The sequence below is a fragment of the Myotis yumanensis genome, unplaced genomic scaffold (assembly GCF_028538775.1).
Source record: "Myotis yumanensis isolate MYYU_CA2020_CCGP unplaced genomic scaffold, mMyoYum1.0.hap1 SCAF_2, whole genome shotgun sequence".
In the NCBI taxonomy this organism is placed as follows: Eukaryota; Metazoa; Chordata; class Mammalia; order Chiroptera; family Vespertilionidae; genus Myotis; species Myotis yumanensis.
The window spans coordinates 50667305-50693232 of NW_027223753.1; the positions used below are offsets into that span (position 1 = coordinate 50667305).

At 37.8% G+C, this 25928-nt stretch overlaps 1 protein-coding gene across 9 annotated transcripts in view; it reads left to right on the forward strand.

Annotated features, from left to right (window-relative positions):
- LRRC7 (leucine rich repeat containing 7) overlaps positions 1–25928 on the forward strand; it is a 493923-nt gene that overhangs the window by 348002 nt on the left and 119993 nt on the right. For all 9 annotated transcript variants that reach the window (XM_070405356.1, XM_070405358.1, XM_070405365.1 and 6 more), the window contains exons 10-12: positions 4362–4506; positions 10877–10949; positions 25074–25203. In XM_070405356.1, coding sequence (XP_070261457.1) covers positions 4362–4506; positions 10877–10949; positions 25074–25203 — 348 coding nt within the window. The remainder of the gene's footprint in view (positions 1–4361; positions 4507–10876; positions 10950–25073; positions 25204–25928) is intronic.

Consider the following 25928-nt stretch of genomic DNA (forward strand, 5'->3'; position numbering starts at 1 on the left):
TATATTTGTTTGAGGAGCTCACTCACACATAACAGAGAGAAAGATCTGGATTCCACTACACACAGTACAGCCTGATTTGTGCCATATTGAAGGTATGTACACATCCTGGGGCAACACAGGTAAGATCCTCATCAATTTCCTGTGCAAGATCGAGGAATCAAGATGTTTCTACATGTTTCTTCAATGTGTTTATTTATTTATTCAAAAACACACAGCATTTATCATGGGCTAGGCATCTATCTAGGTGTTTTACAAATACTGACTCATTGAATCCTCATAATAACTATGAAATTGGGTTTTTACCAACCCCCTGTTATAGATGAGGAAACTGAAATGGAAAGAGTAAGTAACTAAGTGACTGGCCCAAGGTCACACAGCCGGTAAATGGTGGAACTGTAATTCGCACCAACTCCCCAGGCTGTTGTTCACTATGATGTTCCAAGTTTTATCGCTAGAGAATTAGTAGAAGGTACAAATGAGAATTAGGTTTATCTTGCTTTTCACAATCTTTACATTCCCAAAATCTGATCTTGCAAACCAATTCAGAACTCAAATTCCTTAGTAAGCTTATTATTTAAATGGCAAGGTAATATGAAATCTGTAAAACAGATAATGCTGCTTAATTTGTCTGTTTCAATAGCAGATTTTTTTTTTTTGTATACTAACAACTTTAAGCAGATCACCTACATTAGCAAGTTCACTTGAATTTCACATTTTGCTATACTCCTTGTGGAAATACCCCACAACTCCCCTGTCAAACAGGTATGGCTTTCTCATGTCAGTGCTGGCAAACAGCTGTTACACAATTACCTAGAAGCACATGACTTTGAAAGACTAATCTTGAATGTGGTTTTCAGCCTATGTGTCTGTTTCAAAGAATGATTAATCCTAAAAATTTAGTGTCATAAGACACAGGAATAAAAGCAAGTTTATTTTTTTATTAGTTCATCTATCATAATACGTTAAGGTAATGTACTTTTTAAATAATTGTAGAAGCCCGGGCTATCATTTTTCCACTGTAGTTTTCATACATCAGAGAAGCAAATAGATAATGATGAAAAATTCTTCTTCTATATAACTGTCTTGTGACCAATCAACCAAAATATGACTAGACAATGTATTGAGTCTTTTTAAACAAACTTCAATATCTTGTTTTGCTTGTGATGGCTTCTGCTCTTCCCATTTGCTCTCCACTGTTCACCATGGCCTCCCTGTCCAGAGGGCTGTTGGAGGGACATTCCATATCCTCAAGGACTCTGAGATACGGGGACTCAAGACCTCTTTCACTCTAAGATACTATTGCCTTTATAAGGTGCTTGAAAGTGAGAGTTTAGAAAAATTAAAAAGAAACGCCAAAGAATTATTTTGTTTTGCTTTTTTAAAAAGATGTTTAGAAACTTTAAACCAAAATATTGAGTTGTCCTAGAGATAGCAATGAAAGAAGCTTCAAAGAAGAAAGTTGCTCATAATAAAGGAACAAAAGATCCCCACACACACAAACACATACATCATTTTTTCTTTGCTCACCAGAAGAGAAGAATGAGATAAGGCAACATAATAGTTCCTTGGGGCGGGAAGCTGTAAGTAAAGTGACAGCATTTTTCCAAATGACATATTGCCAGGCATGGGGAGAAGCTCAGCTCTCTGGCCTGACTCACCCAAAGTACTCAGTTCCTAGTCTGGCACGTATTAACCTACTCCCTGACTTTGTTCCCACTGTTGGGAGCGGAGGGAGCAGGGCCAGAGCCATAGTGCTGTGTTACTTTGGGAGTTAGAGGGCAGAACTGCCAATATAATCAATAGGCTTTGTAGTGAGTAACCCAATAACGGTAAGTTTAAGTTTAGCTCTACCCCTTATTAATGGGGTAACCTTGGAAGGTTACTTGCAGCCGATGCTGCATCACCCTCCTGGAATGAAGAGCTTACTCTTTCCCCAGCTTCTGGGAATACTGCTTGCAGCTCCCCACCCTCTTCAGGAACTGCCGTCAGCTGAAGAGAACCTCCTCACCCAGGGTCACACCCCTAGTCTGGGAGACCTCCATCCAATGACCAATCCATGCAGGGGCGTAATAGCCTGGCCCCTTCACCCCACTCACGACAACTTGAAGGCAATTCCCACTTCAGTGCTCCATAAAGGGTCAGCTGAAAACTTCCTCAAGACTTGATCACAGCCCAACTTCTTCATCTGTCCAGTCCTACGTCCTTCCTTACCTCTTTCTTCCCACTGTTATTGACTCTAAGAACACTCTCTCATAAACTTCTCTTTGTATCTGCTTCCCAGTGAACCCAATGGGTAACATTCCTGAACCTCTAAGCTTTAATGTGAGTGAAAGGGCAGATTCTGACTCAGTAGGTCTGGAGTGGGTCTAAGCGTCCAAATTACAGACAAGCCCCCAGGTGGCGCCAGTGCTGCTGGTCTGCGAAGCACATTTTGAGTGGCAAGAATATAAAGTATTAAATCAAATAATAAATATAAAGTACTTAGCACAGTGCTAGCTGTGAGCTTGTGTTTGTAATAAATTTATTTTCTGTATTTGGTTATTTATACTTTGTCAAATAAGTAGACACACTATAGTAAAGTGTACACAGGTAGAGACTAAGCAGATGAACCACTGAACACTGGTATGTGTGAGACATTTATTTGCAAGACATTCCCTTAAAAACAAGGTAAATTAAGACTTTCATCTTGCTTGAAGTCCTATTGTCCATTGTCTCAACCAAGGTATGACTTGATTCCTGCCCCCTGCTCAGCGATCACTCAGTCATTCCACTTCGACATCTTTCTTGAGCCATTGCCTCTTCATCCTCACTTCTGCATGAATTCAGGTCCCTCTCACCTCCTCCGCTAAACTGCTTCCAGATCTTCCTAATGAGTCACTCTGACTCCAGTCACGAATCTTCTTCTTACAATTCCCTGAAGTTATTATTTTAAAGCGCAAGTCCAGTCATGTCATTTTTCATCTGAAAAGCCCTGAACGGCTTTCCGTGCCTGTTAGATAGAGTGCATATCTCCCCGCGTAACATGTAAGACCTTTTAACAGCTGGCTTCTTATCATCCTAACTTCATCACGATATGCTGTCACTTTGAATTTCTCACCTTCCGCAAACATGCGTGCTTTCTCACACTCCTCTGGGAATGTATGTGCTGTTCTCTCTTCCATGTACGGGTTCTTCTCTTCTTGACGAGCAGTGTCTTCCAGGCAATTTGCAGGACTATGCTTCTGTGGCATTCCCTGCATGCTTTTTTCAGTGCCATATCGCAGGGTATGGTAATCATTTGTTTATTTGATGGTTTCCTTCATTACTCTGAGCTCCTTCACGATAAAGACTTTGTCTGTATCATGACCAGTCTCTCCCCATCCTTAGCTGACTTCGTCATGGTTGTTCTCTGGTATATAACACAAGCCCTAACTCACAGTAGATCCTCAAAAAGTATTGTTAAGTGAACAAAATATTGGATCTGCTTAGTATAAAGTCCAAAGCACCGTGTAAACCTTTCTTATGCATTTGAAATTTTAAGAATCAACATGTCAACATATGGTGCTCTGGTAGCAACTTCATGTTATTTAATTCAGTGGCAACTTTGAGATTATTGCTGTGTGTGTTTTTAACTGCTGTATTGAGATATAATTCACATACCATAAAATTCGCCCATTTAAAGAATGCAATTCATTGGTTTTTAGAACACTCATATAGATGTGTAGTCATCACCAAAATCTAAATTTAGAACATTTCCATTACCTCTAAAAGAAACCCTGACGCCATTAGCAGTCACTCCCACTCCCTTCTTCCCCCAGCCTCTAGCAACCCTAATCTACTCCCTATAAGTCAGTCTATTCTGGATAGCCATATAATGGAATCATACAATGGGTGGACTTTTGTGACTAGCATCTTTCATTGCATATGTTTTCAAGGTTCATACATTTTGTAGCATGTATCAGTACTTTTTTATAAATAATATTTCAACATGCAGATATACCACATTGTATTTATCTATTTGCCAGTTAATGGACAGTTGGATTGTGTCCACTTTTTGGCTATTGTGAATGATACTGCTTCGAACATTCGTGTTTTTGTGTAGACATATGTTTCATTCTTGAATACATACCTAGGGATTACTGAATCATATAGAAACTCTAATTTAACATTTCAAAGAACTGCCAAACTGTTTTTTCCAAAGTGGCTGCACCATTTTATGTTTCTACGAGCGATGTATAAGCGTTATAGTTTCTGCACATTCTTCCCAACACTTGTTATTGTTGTAGCTTCTTTTAAAATTAATTTAATTTGTGGTTTTTACAACTTTAAAATGTCTTTTGAAAGTTTCTCAGCTAACCCTGAGTTTATGCAATGTCATCAAGTCTATAGGGAAGTTAAAGATGTTGGTGTACCTGGATATGTCAAAAAACAGAATAGAAACAGTGGACATGGACATTTCTGGATGTGAAGCCCTTGAGGACCTCTTACTGTCATCCAATATGTTGCAACAGTTGCCGGACTCTATAGGTGAGAATATATTTTGCCATAAATGTTTGTCAAATATGTAATTTTCTTTCTTGGCAGTATGGTTTGTAGATGTGGGAAATATACTGTTAGCTTGATATTAATAAATTAGCAAGTTCATTATTCAAGATGATAAAATAGTATTTTACTGTTATCTTAAAATGAGATGGTAACTCATTATCAAATTCAAGAAGGCTCTCTTATGAAAATGATCTTACTAAATTGATATATTTAAATTTTTTCAGATCTCCTAACTGAAAATGTTATTGTAAGGAGTACATATATCTTAGATTTAGAATAATTTTATAACAGTAGCTTCTATTTACATAGTGTAGCTATAATCTATTTTTGATACAATTGTAACATTGCTGTGATCTAGAAATAACATAAATATACAATAAATATAAAATATCTTTATTTCATTTTCTATTATTTTAAAAAGACATATTGTCTTTTACATGCTGAGATTCATGAGGGCAGATAATTTGTTAGTATATATTAAGCACTCAATCCACTTTTGTTTTAAATTTTTATATTAGTAGAATAATAAAAGAATCTAATTTAAATAATGAGTAAATTTTTTGCATAGTCATCTTGCTATTATTTATGAGAGAACTCATCAAGTAGGGTAATCATCAAATAACTTAACTTTGGAATATGGTTTTTAACACTCTGAATTAAACATGTCATATGTTCGGGAACTTATTAATCCTTCTGAAAATTAAGTCACAACTGAGGCAGCCTGGTTGAAGGGAAGCTAGAAGACAAGGTAGTTTCCCAAATTATTCTTTAGTATCCTATTACTTCCATGTTCAGGCTAATTGAGAATGTAATTTTAACAAGACAGGATAGCTTTTCTTTTCCTTCTCAATTTGATGACTTTTTGATTTATACAATCACATATTTTATAACAATACTAGAAGCCCTGTGCACAAAATTCATGCATGGGGGCGGTGGGGGGGGAGGTGTCCCTCAGCCCAGCCTGCACCCTCTCCAATCCAGGACCCCTCGGGAAATGTCCAACTGCTGGTTTAGGCAGTTGGACATCCCTCTCTCAATCCGGGACCATTGGCTCCTAACCGCTCACTTGCCTGCCTGATTGCCCCTAACCACTTTGCCTGTTTGCCTGATGCCCCTAACTGCTCCCCTGCCTTCCTGATTGCCCCTAACTGCTCCCCTGCCTGCCTGGTCGCCCCTAACTGCCTCTGCCTGCCAGCCTGGTCACCCTAACTGCCCTCCCCTGCCAGCCTGGTTGCCCTACCTGCCCTCCCCTTCTGGCCTGGTCACCCCTAAATGCCCTCCCCTGCTGGCGTGATCACCCCTAACTGCTCTCCCCTGCCACCCTGATCACCCCTAACTGCCTCTGCCTTGGCCCCCGCCACCATGGCTTTTTCCGGAAGGACATCTGGATGGATGTCCGGAAGATGTCCAGTCTAATTAGCATATTACCCTTTTATTAGTATAGATTTCTCCAATCTGCTCTGTCATAAGACTTATCTGAGTGCTTTATTAAACACTTACACATTTCCACACTCTCACTTTGAAAATTCTGTTTCAGTAAGTTTGTGATAAGCCCTCTAATCTGTGTTTATTAAACATCCTAAATCAAACTTATGATCAAGCAAGTTTAGGAAATATTCTTTTGTGCAATAGAAGGTAAGGTAGTATAATGGTAAAAAGAGCATTCTCCAGTCAAGATACACTCCTACTCAAACACCACTCCATACCTCTTCAAAGACATAATGAGAATAGAAAAATAACTCATATCGTTACTTCCTCATTAATACCAAGAACTATACCTGGTATATGGTAAGTGCTCCTCAGATATTCAGAAAATAAAATAATTTAGACATACTTAAGAAGAATGAACATCTACCTTAACCTGAGATAGAATAAAAACATACCAGTAACCCCAGGCCTGAGAGACTCCAGACCTCAAACAGCAGTAGCAAACTTACATTCCTTTCCTGCTGTGGAAAAAAAGAAAAAAAAAGACCTTAAACATAACAAGGGAACTCAAATTTACAGGAGATTGAAGGAGCCCCTTATCTGTGAAGAGAGACTGCTGCAAAAACCTACACCTAATATGTGAAGCTAGGGTGGAAGGCAAGAACATATAAAGATTCACTGCTGGAAACTGGCTAGTCACAGGCTGGTTTGGACTAGATTTGCAATATCCACATGGGATGAGAACACCGTGTTGCTAATGTTAGACCTAGTTCTGAACTCCAGAAACATGAGGGTCAGGTGGAGATAATCATGAAACTGCCAGACAGGCAGGGGTGAGCATAGATAATGAGAATACATTCACCCTCACAAATAAGCATGTAAACCAAAAGAAATTTAAGCTAATATTATTATGGCAATTCGAATATTCAAACAAGTAGGAAAGTTTACCCAAGGGAAACTGAAGTCATCAAGCAATATAAAAAAAAGAGTTTAAGAATGTTTAGATCTTCAAATAGATAAAAGGAAGAAACATGTTTGTCTCGAAATAATAACTTATAAAATAAAAACAGAAACTAAGACTAAGAACAGGTAGTTATTTTAAAAAATAACCAATTAGAAATCCTGGAAATAAAAATATCACATAAAGAAATAAAATATGTTGTAATTATTTGTTTAAACTATCTTTCTTTAAGAAAGTAGGCTAGGAAATTAGCAGTTCAGATTCTGGCTTTTCTGCTAGCTGTGTGACCTTGAAGAATAAATGAATTAATCTATGTAACATTGCTTGCAATAATACCTGGAACATAGTAAGTACTCAATATTAGCTGTTATAATAGTATAATTATTATTATAATCTTAGATTGAGTGAGTGCATAGTATTTAGGCTTTTAAAATTCTATTACATGTGTATAAGTTTCATGTAAATATCAGCTATAGTATCAAATAAATTACATTAATATTTAAATATATTTACTACTAATTATATATTTATAGCTAAAATCGTGGTAAAAGGCCTCCTTTTTCTTTCTCTTTAGTACTTCCTAGTTTGGAGAATAGGATAAAGAGGTTGGGACTTGGGGAAGGGTGCCAGTAGAAGGCAAAGAATAAGATGAAATACTTTTGGTTCCTGTAAGGTAGACAAGGAGAGTCCAAGCAGATGTGATATAGAAATGCAGTGAAGGAATTATCTGCCAGAGGAAAATAATGAGTAGCAATGATGGTGAGGCCACTGGCCTAATACCATTCCAAGGGCAATCAGGTGCCTACAAAAGCTCCAGTATCTGTCCAAGAAGCGCCTCTTGGATGGAATATATGAGTGACAAAGTAACCACATCACAACTGAGTGAGGTTCCAATCCACCGACATGGAACTAAGCAGGGAGGCCTAACTTGCTTCAGCTTTCAAAGCTGTAGAAACGTCTGGCAATTGTCAGAGCCACTCCCCCATTCTTTAGAAACATCTATTACATCAATCTTTTGGCCTGAATCCTTAACCTGACTCACAATTTTCTCACTACTACATCACACCTGGGGACTGCAATTCTCTTAAAGAAGGCTTTGAGACCTAGCTGGCTTCCTGGTGTTGGCTCAGCCCAAAACTTCTTGTGACCCCGTCAAGTGATGTTGAGAAAATCAGCCCTCCTCTAGCTCCACCAGTTTGATCAGAGTTAACAATCATAGAAAATTTACCTATGAGTCATAATCCTGGTTTTTTTTCACAATTGATGAGCAAGCTCAGGAGTTCTTTTACACGTTCAAGGTTGATATTTTAACATACACACCAGCGAAGCTAAGGTGACTCAGTCACCCTTTGAACAGAGATGAATATGGCAGTGGGTGTCCCAGCTTCAGAGATAAATGACCCCAATGTGCATTGTCCTCGTTTCCAGATGCTGGGCTGTTTTCCGTACTGTGTCCTGGGGTCACGAGCTGATGTATTAAGCTCTAAATATTACGGGCATCTTTTCCAAGCAGTCTGACAGGGATCACATTTCTCTCCCTCAGAGTAGAGATTGTGAGTGCCTCTGAAGACTGTGTAACCAATCATACTGCAATTTAAAGTGCAGCCACAGCTTTATTTCAGAATTTTTGTGACTTACTCTAGGCCTTTAAGGAATCCTTACAATACTTGCAATGGGTGGGCATGATCTTCTCAAAGCCTGTTCACAAAACACTGCGTGTACGAGATAATCCTCAGGTACATACACAAATGCCATAACTTTGGACAGACACATTGCTACAGTAATATATTAAAAACTCCTAGAAAAACTTCATTAAAAAATCTGTTTTACTTTGCTTAACAGCATTTCCCAAACACAAACTTGTACCCATCAGAACAAGTTTTCTGCAAAACAAGTAGTCTAGAATATATGTGCATATTTCTAATGTAAAACAAAAAAATTAGCCAGCTATTAATGCTTTGCCCTTGGATTTTGGCTATTTAAGCCATATTGATATTATATGTTACTAGTGGCCTGGTGCATGAAATTTGTGCATGGCGGGGAGGGGTGTCCCTCAGCCCGGCCTGCACCCTTTCCAATCTGGGATCCCTCTCTTAATCCGGGACTGCTGGCTCCTAACCGCTCACCTGCCTACCTGCCTGCTTGCCCCTAACTACTCTGCCTGCCTGCCTGCTTGCCCCCAACTGCCCCCTGCCAACCTGCTTGCCCCCCCTCCACCAGCCTGATCACCCCCAACTGCTCCCCTGCTGGCCTGCTCACCCCCAACTGCCCCCCTCACCAACCTGCTTGCCCCCAACTGACCCCCACTGAAGGACTGCTCATCCCCAGCTGCCCCCCACTGGCCTGATCACCCCCAGTGGACCCCCTACTGGCCTGAACACCCACAACTGCCTTCCCCTCTTGGCCCCTAACCACCTCTACCTTGGCCCCGCCACCATGGCTTTGTCCAGAAGAATGTCCAGGAGGTCTCCCAGAAGGTCTCCCAGTCTAATTAGCATATTACCCTTTTATTAGTATAGATAGAGGCCCGGTGCATGGGTGGGGGCTGGCTGGTTTGCCCAAAAGGGTGTCCCAGATCAGGGTGGGGGTTCCATTGGGGAGCAGAATGGCCTGGGCGAGGGGCCTATGGTGGTTTGCAGGCCAGCCATGCCCCCATTGGGGTAGGGGTCCCCACTGGGGTTGGTACCAGCCTGGGTGAGGGGCTGGGGCAGTTTGCAGGCCAGCCATGCCCCCATGGAGTGAGGGTCCCCACTGGGGGAGGCATGGCCAGCCTGGGTGAGGGGCTGAGGGCTGTTTTCAGGCTGGACACACCTCCTTCAAGGTGGGGGTCCCTGCTGGGGTGCCTGGCCAGCCTGGGTGAGGGGCTGATGGCTGTTTGCAGGCTGGCCACACCCCCCAGCGGAGACCCTCACCCCATGGTGGTGTGGCCAGCCTGGGTGAAGGGCTTTGGGCCATTTACAGGCCCCTCCCTCAGCGGCCGGCCCCAGCAACCCAAGCCTCCCATGCGCCCAGGCCGGCTCCATGGTCGCCACCCACAGGCCCCTCCTTCAGCTGCCGGTCCAAGCAGGTGGGAAGCTTGGCTTCCTCTTTTGACAGGGGCAACCCAAGCCTCCCACCTGCTCTGGCTGGCTCCATGGCCACCGCCATCTTTGTCCCACTAATTTACATATTTTCTCCTCATTGGCTGTGGGGTTCATGGAGGTATGGTCAATTTACATATTTGTCTGTTATTAATTTAGATGCTATAGCTGGATAAAGGAAGTAGTTCTCAATTACTCTGTGGCTAATATTCATTAAAACCCTGGGAGTAGAGCAAGCAATATGGGTGTGGAGAGCATAAATCAGACAGCAGAGATAAATAGTTGAAATTTCATTCTTGGCAAGTTCTGCATAGTGTATTAAAATTTCAAATTTTTGTGCTTACTGCTGATCCAAGTCAAAGTTTTATGGTAACAAAAAGAGTATGACGTCATATGTTGTAATTTTCCAAGTCTATAATTATAACCACTGCATTGTACTAATTCAGTACCCATTTGTTAATTATTGGGCTTAATTCAGATTTGTTTTCCATTTGTATGACAACAGGAATGTTAGTTATTAGTGCTTAGGAGTTAATTAAATATTAAGTCACATCTGCCTTGAAAAATTTCATCTGGTCCATTTGCTGCATAATAGAAAATGGAAATGTGGCAGTATTACTGTCAACTCAAGTTTCTATGGAGCCCTATGTTTTGTTTACTTGTCTGCATTGATGAACTTGAACTCCTGTTGACATAAGTAATTTTTTGCAACTGGAAGGTCAAAACTAGACTGCACATAGATATCAGTTTGTAGGTTTATATAAGCAGAGTGCAGCCAATTAGCATAACAAACATTCATCACAAGTAATTATTTTATCTCTTTTATAGTGCATTTTCCATCAGAAATCTGTTCTTGTATATTAATAAAACTTCTCTGTTTTAGGACTGTTGAAAAAACTAACTACCCTGAAAGTGGATGACAATCAACTTACAATGTTACCCAATACAATCGGAAAGTAAGTGCCAAAGTTTCACACAGTCAGCCTCTCTGAAGCCAGAAACAGAAGGATTGTTTGAGTTTTTAAAATCAAAACATTTTCCACTACAGATACCAATAATCTTATTCATGTGTAAACTTATTTTAGACCATATTTTATTTAGTTATAGATTTCATATATCTTAATTTAGTTTTATACTTAAATATCACATTGACACCCAACTATATAAAATCATGAAAAATGCTTAACCATGACTCTTTCATAAGAAAGTGATTACCCAACCTTCAATTATACTCTTGCCCTTAATCTTACACATTATTAATTTGATGTTTTGACTGTGAAGTAACTCTAAATTCATTTGAATATGTCTTAAAAAATAAAATCAATTTAATGTGCATTATGTATATGTTACCATTACATTATTAGTAATATTTGATATTTATAGAATTATAATGTATTTTAGAAGTTAAGGAGATAACCATCTGTTTTAGCTTGCACTGTTTAAAAGTTTCAAGATGTAAGGTTAGCATTGCATTTTAAGGATAAAACATATGTTATTTATTTGAGAGCAATTTATATCTAATTTTTGTTGAGCTTAGCATTTGGTTCTCAATTATTTAAGAAATATATATTCTTACCAGTGTTTCACTGAAATGCTTTTGTCTACAACTTATATAAAGTGAGAAATCAATAAGGTGGTCTTCATTCTGAAATTATGTAAGATCATTTTATAGGGATCTTGCTCCACATCTTAAAAGAGTTATATAACTCTGTAATTTAACAGATTTGGGTGTACTTGGGGTGGGGGAGGTTTTAAAAAACATATTTATTAAGTATAACTGCCATGCAATAAGCTGCATATATTTAAAGTTTACAATGCAATAAGTTTTGACATAGACAAAAAGGCATGAAACCATTGCCACAATCATGATAGTGAAAATATCCTTCAATCCCAAAGGTTTTCTGGTGACTTTTCCATTTTACTTCACCCCAAGTTGGCAAGTAACCACTGATATGGAAAACTTCATTGGCTAAATTCAAATTCTAATGTTCAGACTTTGGGGAGTAATAAAAGTCTCAATCATTTTTTAATATTTTTGTCTCCTTACCATACCATATGTTTTGTTCTACAATTACTTCCATTTTCTCCAATATAAAGTAGAGCCAAATTTACTTTCTTTAGTGGTACACAAAAATAATTATCTTTATCAGTCTGATGCCTTTTAAAAGATTTCCTATCTTATTATTTTCTTAGGCACTAATCTTTCCTGTTAGATCAATAATGAATTCAACTTCATTTATCTCTACTAAAGTTATGATTGGTATTTTGCCACTTATGTTCATATTTCTTATATAAATTTATATAAACTAATAACTCTAGCTCTGTGAAGATAAGTTAAAGAGGCTTGATAATGTAAAAACAGACCAAAAAAAGTTTCTTTTTCAGTATGCAAGTAAATTTCATGCTAGGTTATTTAAATATTTAGTTTTCATTTTAGTTTTTAAAAATTGATACTTTTTGGAGAGAACCTACATGGTGGCATAAGTGGCTGGAATGCTTGCTACCTTCCACAACCATAACAAAATTACAACTAAAATATAGAACAGCTATCATTCAGAACCACCTGAAATATGGCTGAAAGAAGTCCTACAGCTAGAGAAGTAAAGAAAGTACATCAAGACTGATAGGAGGGGTGGAAGCTTGGAACGGGCAGGTCAATACCCACATGCGGTGTGTTTTTCAATCAGGAGGGATATCTTGTCTGTGGATGCCTCCCATCAGGAGCAAAGGGTCCCAGCCCCACAGGAGACCCCTAGCTCGGAGTTCCAGAGCTTCTCTCCCCAGATCCCACCCCATAACTTCGGGCTATAAAAACCATCAGGGATTGTGGCTGAGTGATGCAGAGGTTGCTAGAGACTCTGGCAGTTCCTTTTAAAGGGCCAGCACACAAACTTAGATGAACTCGTCCCTCTAAACTCCAATGCTGGGGCAATGGCTCGGGAGATCCAAGGACATACAGGAAGGAGCTGAAGTGTCTGTCATTGGAGGAAGAACTTGGGGGCAGCCTTCTCCCAGACAGAGGTGCTCACAGGGGGTCATTGTTCCTATGCTGAGACACCTCCCACCCCATAGCAGAGATAACTGGCAGCCATATCTAAGTTTCTATCATCTTGTCTCTCACTGTTTGATCTGCCCTGGTGATCCATGAGACCGTGCCCCATCCAATTTACAGCCCCACCCAAGTTGTTTTCAGTGGCTTTTCCATATGAATGGCCTGTCCTGGCTCAGGCTTCAGAGATTCCTAAAATCTCTCAAACAAGCAGCAGCTGGCAGCAGCCTGCCCCATACCTATCAATAAAAGGCACTCTTTCTTCATCAAACCTCTCATCAAAGTGGGAATAAAAGCCTTATATGAAAATTTACAACCAGCATCATACTTAAAGAGCAAAAACTAGAACCATTTCCCCCTAAGAACAGGACAAGACATAGTACTGGAAGTGCTAGCCATAGCAATCAAACCAGAAGAAGAAATAAAAGGCATCCAAATTGGTAAAGAAGAAGTAAAATTGTCATTATTTGCTGATGACATGATATTGTACATAGAAAACCCTAAAGACTTCATCAAAAAACTACTTGATTTAATAAAAGAATTCAGCAATGTAGCATGATACAACATTAACACCCAGAAATCAATGGCATTTTTATACACCAATAATGAACTCACAGAAAGAGAAACTTAAAAAGCAATCCCATTTGCTATTGCAACAAAAAAAATTTTAAGGTTCCTAGAAATAAACTTAACTAAGAAGATAAAAGACCTGTACTTGAAATAAGCATTATTAAGCAAACTACAGGTTGTTGAAAAAGAGGTAGAGGAAGATATAAACATGTGGAAGGATATATTGTGTTCATGGATTGGTAGAATCAACATCATGAAAATGTCCATACTAGCCAAAGTAATCTAAAAATTCAATGCAATCCCTATTAAAATACCAATGGTATATTTCACAGACCTAGAACAAACTCTCCAAAAATTGATATGGAATAAAAAAACAAACAAAAACGAATAGTTGCAACAACCCTGAAAAAAAAAAGAACAAATTTGGAGGGATCACAATACCGGACATCAAGTTATATCACAAAGCCACTGTGCTCAAAACAGCCTAGTACTGGCACAAGAACAAGCATATAGACCAAAGGAACAGAACAGAGAACCCAGAAATTGATGCAAACCTTTTATGATCAATTAATATTTGACAAAGGAGGCAAGAGCATACAATGGAGTCAAGACAGTCTCTTCAATAAATGGGGTTGTGAAAATTGGACAGATACATGCAAAAAAATGAAACTTGACCACGAACTTACACCATACACAAAAGTAAACTCAAAATGGATAAAAGACTTAAATGTAAAATGGGAAACCATAAAAATCTTAGTAAAATCCATAGGCAGCAAAATATCAGATATAGCTTGAAGCAATATGTTTACTGACACATCTCCTTGGACAATAGAAACTAAGGAGAAAATAAACAAGTGGGCATCAAAATAAAAAGCTTCTGCACAGCAAAAGAAACCATCAACAAAATAACAAGAAAGCCCACTGCATGGGAGAACATATTTGCCAATGTTATATCCGATAAGGGTTTAATCTCCAACATTTACAGGGAACTCAGACAACTGAACAAAAGGAAGATAAACAATCCAATCAAAAAATGGGCAAAGGACCTAAATAGGCCTAAGACAGCTTGGCCTCACTTCCATGCCAAACACGGGTAGAAGCCATCTGCAGACTGCTCAGTAAGGATAACTCCTGCACAGCAACTCTTCCACTGTAGTTGCAGCAGGTCATCACAGCCAATTGGCCTGGAAGTTAATTTCTCCCAGTGACACCAACAATCAAGGCTCAACTACAAAAAGACTGCGCACACAGCCCACACAGGGGCACACCTACTGTGCCCAGTTCAGGTGATTGGAGAGGCTGAGTCACTGGGTCCTACAGGATACCTACTACACAAGGCCACTCTACCAATTCCAAGAGACATAGCAGCTCTACCTAATACATAGAAACAGACACAGGGAAGCAGCCAAAATGCAGAGACAAAGAAACATGTCACAAATGAAAAAAAAGAAATCTCCAGAAAAATAAATAAATGAAATGGAAGCAAGCAAACTACTAGATACAGAGTTCAAAACAATGGTTATAAGGTTGCTCAAGGACCTTACTGAGATTTTCAAGGGACTTAGTAAGATTTTCAAGGATCTTAGAATTTTAAAGACATGAAAAAGAACCAGTCAGAAATTAAGCATACACTAACTGAAATAAAGAATAATTTCCAGGGATTCAACAGTAGAGTAGAGGAGTCTGAGAATCAAATCAATGGTTTGGAATATGAGAAAGCAAAATACACCCAATCAGAAAAGCAAAAAGAAAAAAGAATCAAAAAATTTGAAGATAGCGTAAGGATCCTCTGGGACAATACCAGCATTTGCATTATAAGGGTGCCAGATGGAGAAGAGAGGGAGCAAGATATTGAAAACCTATTTGAAGAAAACTTCCCCTACCTGGTGAAAGAAATAGACTTACAAGTCCAGGAGGCACAGTGAGTCCCAAACAAGAGGAATCCAAAGAGGCCCACACCAAGACAGGTCATAATTAAAATGCCAAGGGCAAAAGACAAAGAGAGAATCTTGAAAGCAGCAAGAGAAAAGCACTTAGGAAGGAGGAGAAGGAGGAAGAGGAGAGAAAAAAAAATAGCCCAGCTGGCATGGTTCAGTGGTTGAGCACCGAACTATGAACTAGGAGGTCATGGTTCAATTCTGGTCAAGGCACATGCCTGGGTTCTGGGCTCTATCCCTAGTAGGGGCTGTGCAGGAGTCAGCTGATCAATGACTCTCTCTCATCATTGATGTTTCTATCTCTCCCTCCCTCTCCATTCCTCTCTGAAATATATATATATATATATATATATATATATATATATATATATATATATAAAAAATATGAACAACAAGAGGACATATATAATACTTTTAATAGTAAAGATATTTTAAATGAATAATAAAATGGCAATAAATACATATCTATCAACAATTGAATCTAAAAATCAAAATAAATGAGCAAGAAATCTAATGAATAAAATAAATTGATGAATAAAATAGAACCAGAGGCGTGGAATCATGGAACAGAGGGAAGGGTGCAGAGGATATGAGAAGCAGGAAGAGATTAACCAAAGAACTTATATGCATATATGCATTACCTATGGACACAGACAATAGGGTGGTGAAGGCTTGGGGCAGGGTGGGAACTGGGTGGAGGGGAGCAATGGGGAGAATAAGGGGAACATCTGTAATATTCTCAACAATAAAAAATTTAAAAATAAAATAATTGGAAAAAATTGATACTTTTTTTCCTTAAAAGTATGAAAAAGAATTATCAAAGATAAATGGGCCTAATTAATTCAAAGGTTGATACTGGTTTACAGGGATAAAGGTTAATAATCTTATCATAAAAGCTCACTTTTTAAAGTTATTTTCAGTGCCTTTATCATCCTCTGATTATTGTTTCAGGGAAAATAAAAGGGAAGTGTTAGATTAGTCCAATCACAAAAGCAGAACTTTTTTTATAAAGCAGTAGGGAGTATATGGGAAAACTCTATATCTCTTCTGCTCAATTGTTCTGTGAACCTAAAACAGCTCTAAAAAATAATGTCTATTATAAAAGAAGAAGAGGAACTGAAAAACTGGGTTATTTAGACTTGGGTATTTGGCACACGTTTTGCCAAAAATGAACAAAGTGAGCTTGACAGTTCAAGAAAACAACTGACAGTGTTTGTTGCCAACAATAAAATTAGAGCTATTAAGCAAAAATTAGAATTTTGGAAAATTTTATCTGCTGTTGTGAGCTTGAAAGCTTCCCAATACTTAAAGGCTTTTCTGATATTATGAAATGTGCCAACATTTGGAAAATTTGTTTAAATCAGTGAAGCAACGTTTTTCAAACAACTAATGCATGAGTTATAAAATCTGATATGAATAAGAGACCCATTCAAAATGGAAAACAGACCAGTTGATTTTAATGTATTGGTATAAAGAGAAAGAAAAGTTCATTAATATAGTTTCAGATTGCACATTGCAATTATCCCCTAAGAAACTGCCACTGTTGAGTTTTGGTGTAATAGCAAAAAATAATAATAATAATAACAATTATTTTAAAAGCTTTTAAATGTTTCTCCCTTTGCAACTACATATTTATGTGAGGCTGGACTTATTTTATATAATTCACTCAAAACAATGTACCCCAACATATTGAATACATAAGTATGTAAGAGAATCCAGTTGGCTATTATTAAGCCAAACATTGAGAGATTTATTTTTATTTTGCAAAAATAAAAAGAATGTCACTCTTCTCACTCAATGTTTTTGTTTTGGAACATATAGTTACTTTGTATAAAAATATGTTACCTATATTAACATGTCATTGCTTTTTTCTTATTACTTAAGAACAAAAAATATTTTTAAAATACTGTTTTAAATTAAAATATGGTAGATACCAATAAACATAAAGCATATAAACAAAAGTTCTTAAGGGTTACCAGTGATTTTTTTTTTTAGAATGTAAAAGGATCTTAAGACGAAAAATTTTTAAGATTTCTGTTCTATATCACACCATGGATTGGATAGTAAAATTATGACAACTATTGTCTAACTTAATGTTCTCACTTAATGATAGCATCTGCATACAAATGTTTTGCACCTACACATACGGCAAAAATAGACTAAATTTCTAAAATTTTATAGTACACTTTAATAAGAAATCTGTATGAAATAAAAATAATAAGAATTAAGTACTATTGTTTCCCTTAGAAAAGTCAAAAATGATAGATTAGAGGTTTAGTTCAAGGGCTAGAGTTGAAGTTTTATTATGATTCTATTAAATGGCACCCCAGATCACATGCAGAAAGTGTTTTATGAATAGTGGAATAGTCTATATTTTATTATGCACCATTCCATCTAAGACTTGTGCATCAGCTATAGTGACCAAAACTATTCTCATTCTGCACATAGAATGCTTCCATATGTTAAATTTGTCTTTAACCACTTTAGTAATCCAAATATTAAAAACTACTAAAAGAATTCATTTTTCAGTATTTTTCAGAGTTGAAATAGATTCCATGACTGTTTTGCCAATCCTATATAATAAAAGGCTAATGTGCAAATTGACCAAACAGGCGGAACAAGTTGTTATGATGCACACTGACCACCAGGGGGCAGATGATCAATGCAGGAGCTGCCCCCTGGCAGTCAGTGCGCTCCCACAGGGGGAGTGCCACTCAGTCAAAAGCCAGGCTCACAGCTCTCCTGCCTCCACGACAGCCCTAAGGATGTCTGACTGTCAGCTTAGGCCCGCTTCCTGGGGGGACTGGGCCTAAGCTATCAGTCAGACATCCCCCGAGGGCTCCCAGACTGCAAGGGGGCACAGGCCAGGCTGAGGGCCCCCCCAAGTGCATGAATTTCATGCACCAGGCCTCTAGTGACTTATAAAATTGTTTATTTTTCCTGTTGAGCCTAGGAGTGCCAGATGCCCTAAGAATTGAATGTGCAATGAAAATAATAATAAATAACTTTTTGTGTGTGTTCACATTGCACCAGACACCAGGTTTGGTGGTTTGCATGCCTTCTTGTGTAGTTAAAGGCCCATTAATACTATATTCAAAAGCTTAGCTTTGAAATCTAGTAACTTCTCTTAGCCTAAGTTTCTGTATTTGTTGATGGGACATGTACGAGAGGCAACTGAATGATGTTTCTCACATCGATATTTTTCACTCTCTCTCTCCCTTCCTCTCGCTCTAAAACAATCTATTTGAAGAAACAGGACGTGAGGGCGATCTGGCTGCGACATCTGTCACCCCATTGATAGCCAGGGTTGATTCGGCTGATCTGGCTGGCTAGGCGGGTGTCGCCCTCCTCCCTCACCGATCCATGTGCGTCCCTCCTGAAGAAACATATCCTCAGGCGAGGATTTTTTAAAAAGGAAAATATCACAGATAACTTTTACATGTTTCAGAAACAGACTGTTCAAAATGTGTTTTTTTAGGGTGCCTTTCTACCTCATGACATTTCAATGGAGCGCTATATCTATACCACAGGTTTAGCATACATTTAATCCTCATGAAACTACATATTCAGCATTACCAACCAATTTTACAGAAGAAACATGCATTCATAGTAAAGTTCATTCAGTTATTAAGTGGTCACACTAAAATTGGAACCCAAGCCTGTCTGAATATTTTCCACTGAATTATATCACTTCAGCATAAGAGTTAAAAGTGAACTAAGAAAGTAAAGCCCAAAGCCATTAATTTTATGTTTATTAGCATCTACATTAATATAAGATATAATGGCTTCTAATGGTCATAAATGATGTTAAAGTGAAGTTATAGATTATCTATGTAATATATTCACAGTACCTCTTCCCTATTAGCTAGGTAATTGAGGGTTAATGAGACAGTAAGATCTTCCCAACCAAGACTAATTCATGGAAACTAAAGTAGAGAAAAATGTAGAGAATATTTTTAGAAAATTAAGTTGATACTATTATTTAATTTCAAGCATTGCTACCTCCAGTTCTGACACTTTGTACTGATACCTGAAGAAAAGCAAAGCCCTACTTAATACAACTCTTGTAATATTTATATGGATCTTAAGTATCATTGACATGTTGTGTGTGTGTTTAAATGTTTCCCTTAAAATGATTTCAAGGGCTTTATTTAAAGCCTTGCAACTTAATGTGTGGCCCCAAGACCAGCAGCATCCACATTACCTAGAAGCTTGTCACTGGATAACCCAAACCACTGAATATGAACCTGCATTTTGGCAAGTTCACCTGGTGATTCATATGTACAGCTGAACATATGAATGAACAATGTTTAGGAAACATTGCTATATTGTACTTTATACCTCCTTGGCAGCTTTTTTTCCCTTTGAATGGTACAATAGACTACAGATAAAACTGCAAAATAAAGAAACTTTTGGCATTTTTAAAATACTTTATTGATATTTTTAGAGATAGAGAAAGAGAGATGGGGAGAGAAAGAGAGAGAGAAACATCTATCAGCTGCTTCCTGCACGCCCCCTACTGGGGATCGAGCCTACAACCCGGGCCTGTGCCCTGACTGGGAATCAAGCCTGTGACCTTTTGGTGCATGGACAATGTGCAACCAACTGAACCACACTGGCCACAGCAAGGATTTGTTTGTTTGTTGGCACAAAGTATAATTAATGTGTGTTTTATTTATTGAAATATAATTGACATAAAACATATTAGTTTCAGGAGTACAACATAATGATTCAATATTTGTTTATATTTCAAAATGATCACAACAATAAGTCTAATTAACGTGTCACCATACATACTTAGAATTTTTTCTTGTGATTAGAACTTTCAGATATGCAATATGTAGTTATTATGCTGTACATTATATCCATAAGACTTGATGATTTTATAAGTGGAAATGTGTACCTTTTGACTGCCTTCACCCATTTTTGCCCACCTCCCACCTCCATCTCTGGCAGCCACCAATCCATTCTCTGTATCTATTTTCTTGGGTTTGTTTGTCTATTTGTTTTTAGATTCCACATATAAATGAGATTTTATATGGTATTGTCTTCCTCTGTCTGAGTATTTTTTCACTTAGTTGGTCTATGCCAAATGTGATACAACTGTATTTATATAGATCTGGAATTAAAATACCTTAGATGATTTCTAACAAGATAGCCATCAGTAGTCAGTTGGAATGTTAAATTATTAATTAGAATCTTTTGAATTTCAGAAATCATTGAAGAATGTGTGATTTGCACTTAATAGCTTTCCTCTGTATCTCAGAGATGTAAAATATTTTCAGGCTATAAATTATGAATTCAGTATATCCATGGTATAGAAAAAATGTTGTTTTTTTAATGCAGGAAGTTCTTGCTTTGCACAGTAGTGGGAGACCATAAAAACAAGCATGCTGCAACCTGAAACTGTGCAAAACAGTCCAGGAGGAAAACTATGATTGTTCTCAAAAGTTCTTTCAAAATATTAAACACTTGTGCGGTTGGTTATAAATGTATAGGGAAATGAAAAACTAGTAAAGTCAATATTTATTTAGTATACTGTCATTGTAAGCATTAGGAGCATCAAGAATTACGATGTTTTATTTATTTTGTAAAAAAAAAAAAACAAAAAACAACAACTATCAAGCCTGGCTAGTGTGGCTCAGGGGTTGAGCATTGACCTATGAACCAGGAAGTTCATTCCTGATCAGGGCACATGCCCGGGTTATGGGCTCCGTCCCCAGTATGGGCCATGCAGGAGGCAGCCCATCAATGATTCTCTCTCATCATTGATGTTTCTATCTCTCTTCCTCTCCTTCCCTCTCTAAAATCAATAAAATATATATTTTTAAAGAAAACAACACTATCAAGATTAATTTGAACAGTGCTTGCCTTCTGTTCATCATGCAAATTATAATTTGGAGTGAACGTTTTTTTCTATGTGGCAGTGAATTGTCATACTCCTTTTTAAGCTTGGGTTAGCTTCCAAACTTTTATCCTTCGTGCTTGCAGTGTTTAGAAACATCTCTGAGAGTTCCTTTAAGGTGAAGTTGATTCCCAGCGTCACTTCCTCTGGGACGTCATCATTTTCATCACAACCACCTTCCTCATTTATGTCAACAGGTTTGCTTCCACTAAGTTCTACTAGCAGCATATCTAGTCTCTCGAATAGTGGCAGGCAAATTTCAGCAGTTAGCCATTTCTTCTACAACTCCATTTATGTTTGATTTGAATTCTGCCAAGTTATTTGCACAATGCGCTGAAAGTCTCTGCTATGTTGCACCCATGTGACTTGCTGTTCCTTCCTGCCATGATGCCTGAATATCTTCAGTTGTATGCTTTATGTCATATTTCTTCCAAAACACAGCTAAACATAATGCTTGGTCTTCAACTGTGGCATCGATAGCCTATTCAAAAGCCTGCATAAGATAATAGGCTTTCAAAGTTGAAATAATTCCTCTGTCCATTGCTTGGATTAATGTTGTTCTTGGTGATAAAAGCAAACTTTCACATTTTCATTTAAATACCCCAAAGAATTATGACGACCAAGAATACTATCCAATGGTAGTAGTGCTTTAAATGTTCAATTATTGTGCCTGTAGTATCCCTGTATTGCTGACTGACAAGTAAGCAACACAACAATGTGATTTACAGTCTGTGTGTGAACTGAGTAACACTGTGCAGTGACTGATCACTGACAGACTTTGAAAGAAGAAACGTGACTAGTCACTGTTCAGACGCACATCTGTTATTTATACTGTGACTCTAGAATGAAGAGTTAGCAGTGAAGTTTATATTTTATGCAGTTACTCACAGTATATGAGGTAACTTAAATTTGAGTCATGTTGTTAAGGAGCTAATATTATTTCATGAAGCCATAATAACTGAAATGTGTGCCTATCAGAACTATAGAAAGTAAGGACTGCCTTACTGTGTGACTCAAGACTTAACTTCAAGACATGTTTTTATGAAAGAAAGAAAAAATAAGGTACTTTAATTATATTTTAATTGTTTAATTCTTTGATATCTACCTGGAACATACAACAGAAAATTTTACTTTAAAAAAGTCCTGGTACTTTTATCACCACTTGCTGAGTACATGACAACAAGCCATTGACAAAAATGTCTTTTAACAATTTCTACCAAATATATTAAGTGCATTATGTGTAAGACACTGTGCTAGACTTTTTTTAGAAACAAATAAACTGTTATGGGTTTCCCAGTACATTGATCCCTGTGCCCACCAACACACACACACACACACACACACGCACACACACACACACACACCCCACACAGTCACACAGCCATGCACACCTGGCACCCAGCAACATGACCACCCCTGCATGTGAGGGTTTCAAAGGATTTAGAAACAAATTTATGAGGGTTCACTAATACAAAGAAAACATATATCCTGAGTACGTATTTCATGGCAGGTACTGTGCTAGATTCTTTACTTACAATAGTTCATGAAATACTCAGAGCAACTAACATGAGGCAAGACATATTCATATCCTCATTGCAAATATAAAGAAACTAAAGGTTAGAGAAAAGTTATAGAACTGGTCTGTGCAAAAGAAAAAATTTCACTTAAGCAGCACTTGCCAAAGAAATAATACTCAAAGCAGAATGCTGTTTCACCTCATCTGGTTCTAACCTGTTGAAGCGCTTAAGGACCATGGACGGTGAGTTACTTTGGTCAGGTTCAGACTTGACCTGGCTGAACTCATTTCTTTCTTGACCCATGGATAATGGGACTTGATTTGCCTTGAACACAGACTTGTGAAGGCATTTCACTCTCTACATAATGCACATTTTTAATCCTTAATTAGCTTAACCCACTGCTAGCTCCCCCTTTTGGCACTTAATTTCCCCCCTCAGAGCACTACTCAGTGAATTTCTTCCTGCTATGTCCCTTTGCCTGTCAGCTTTGATTTTTGAGCTATGGTTTTTGTTTTATTTTTTGATACCCAGATAATGCATCTAGCAATTGACAGAGCTTGAGTACAGATCCATTCTGACTGACTAAAAACCCACATGCTTATTTCTGTGAAACTAAATGAGGAGAGTAAATGGCAGTCAGACCAGCCAGTTCCAAGGTATAAAAAAGGAAGCTGATTCTACAATCTAGTCCAGACAACTCTAATTCAATCTCCTCTTTGCGAGGGCAAGATCTTCCCCCTTGGGGTTCCTTCCTATTACAGTAATAACAATGATATGAGTAGTGATGACAGTATAATAATATTAACAACAACATCACTGACAACTTAAATACAGCTAGTGCCTTCTCTGTGCCAGGCCCTCTTACTTTCCCGGCTGTCTCAAACCAGCCATCGGAATGTCTGGTTCCCTGGTGATAACTTGAAAGTGCATTCATATGAGTCCTTTCTGTAGATACGGGGTCAAGCTGGCTAGTATGGAGTGCTAGTGGTTGTGAGAAACTGGAGAACTGTGACCAGAGGCAGCAGCCGTTGCTCTGTTTCTATGACTTGTTGTGGAAGACTACATGCTCAGTATTGCCAGGTCTTCCTCTTTTTTTAAGAGATGCCAAAAGTCACCCGGCCAATGTGGCTCAGTGGTTGAGCGTCGACCTATGAACCAGGAGGTCACAGTTCGATTCCTGGTCAGAGCACATGCCCAGGTTGAAGGTTCGATCCCCAGTGTGGGGCGTACAGGAGGCAGCCAATCACTGATTCTCTCTCATCATTGATGTTTCTCTCTCCCTCTCCTTTCCTCTCTGAGATCAATAAAAATAAATAAATAAATAAATAAATAAATAAATAAATAAAGAGTTACCAAAAGTCTGGGTCATTAGGTAGAGTTTACCACTTAAATAAAAAAAACTGTGTAAACCAAACACATCTGCAGGTTGAAATAAGCTCTGTTTGCAGCCTCTGTTACAGAGGCACAGGCTAAGGGGCAAGGTCATGCAGGGCCATGCTGCCTGCATTTAGGCTTCAGCTTTCCTACTGTGTGTGGCCTTAGGCAAGTTATTTCACCTCTGTAAGCCATCATTTCCTTATCTGTACAATAGAATTTAAAATAATAGGTATAGAATTGTTACAAGCAAAAGATGAGTTATTTATATCTTTTAGCTTAGCAAAATACCTATCATTTAATCAATATTTTGTTGTTACCGTTTGGCCCCTTTATTCTCCCTTTCTTGGGCCCACCCTCTATGCCCTCTACCTACCCATGCCAGTTATATATATTTATTACAAGGACATACTTTATGAACATCTGACTATAAATGACACCTATGATGTATTAAAAACAAACAAACAAAACCATCTCTCATTTCCAATGGTTCCGTTAAATGACAAATGAATTTAGAAAGGGGGAAAATAAACTATATTTATTTTACCAAATGGAACCACTTATTAAATGGTATTTAATCACTTGGCTAAACTGATAAAATTAATTTATATAAATTATTCAGTCACTAGATAAATAACGTTTTTGCTGAATCTGAACATGGGGCTTTTTCAAAAGTTTTTTGCCATCTAATGTTTTAAAATGTCTAACTAATGTATTTATCTTTTCAGTTTATCTTTATTAGAAGAATTTGACTGTAGCTGTAATGAACTGGAGTCACTACCTCCTACTGTTGGCTACCTTCATAGTCTTCGAACATTAGCAGTCGATGAGAATTTTCTTCCAGAATTACCCAGAGAAGTGAGGAATGAACTTGTTTCTATTAATTAACCTTTAATAATTCTGTTTTAGGATTAAATCTTAAGAAATATAAAGGCAGCTTAGATTCATGAGTTGAGTTTTGAATAGTCATAGGAATTGTCTATATATATGTTTATGTATTTGTTAATCATTCTCTTTTAAATGACAAATGATAAGTTCTTATAGAAAATGCATTTAAACATTGCTTGCAAAGAAAAGTAATAAAATATTGTAAATTAATTAATGCTAAGGAACAAAATTTTGAATAATTTATATATTTTGCTTTTAAGAAGAGAAATAAATATTTCGAGATCATTATATTTCCATTCCTGAAGTGAAAGATCTTTCATGTAAATAATTTTTAAAAGTATCATGTTGCATAACAAGATTATTTTAGTTTCAGGATACACAAAGAGGTTCTGTTAGTTTTTATCTCTAAACAGAAGTTTTATTTATTAATGTCAAGGAAAAAGCATGATGTATGTTTTCTTTTTTTTTTTTTTTTTATTGCTTAAAGCATTACAAAGGGTATTACATATGTGTCCTTTTTTCCCCCCCACCCTTGACAAGCCCCTGCCCTCCCTTACCCCCCAGTGTCTTATGTCCATTAGTTATGGTTATATGGGTGCATACAAGTCCTTCGGTTGATCTCTTACTCCCCTCCCTCCTGTCCCCCAACCCTCCCTGGCCTTACCACTGAAGTCCGACAATTGGTTTGAGGCAGC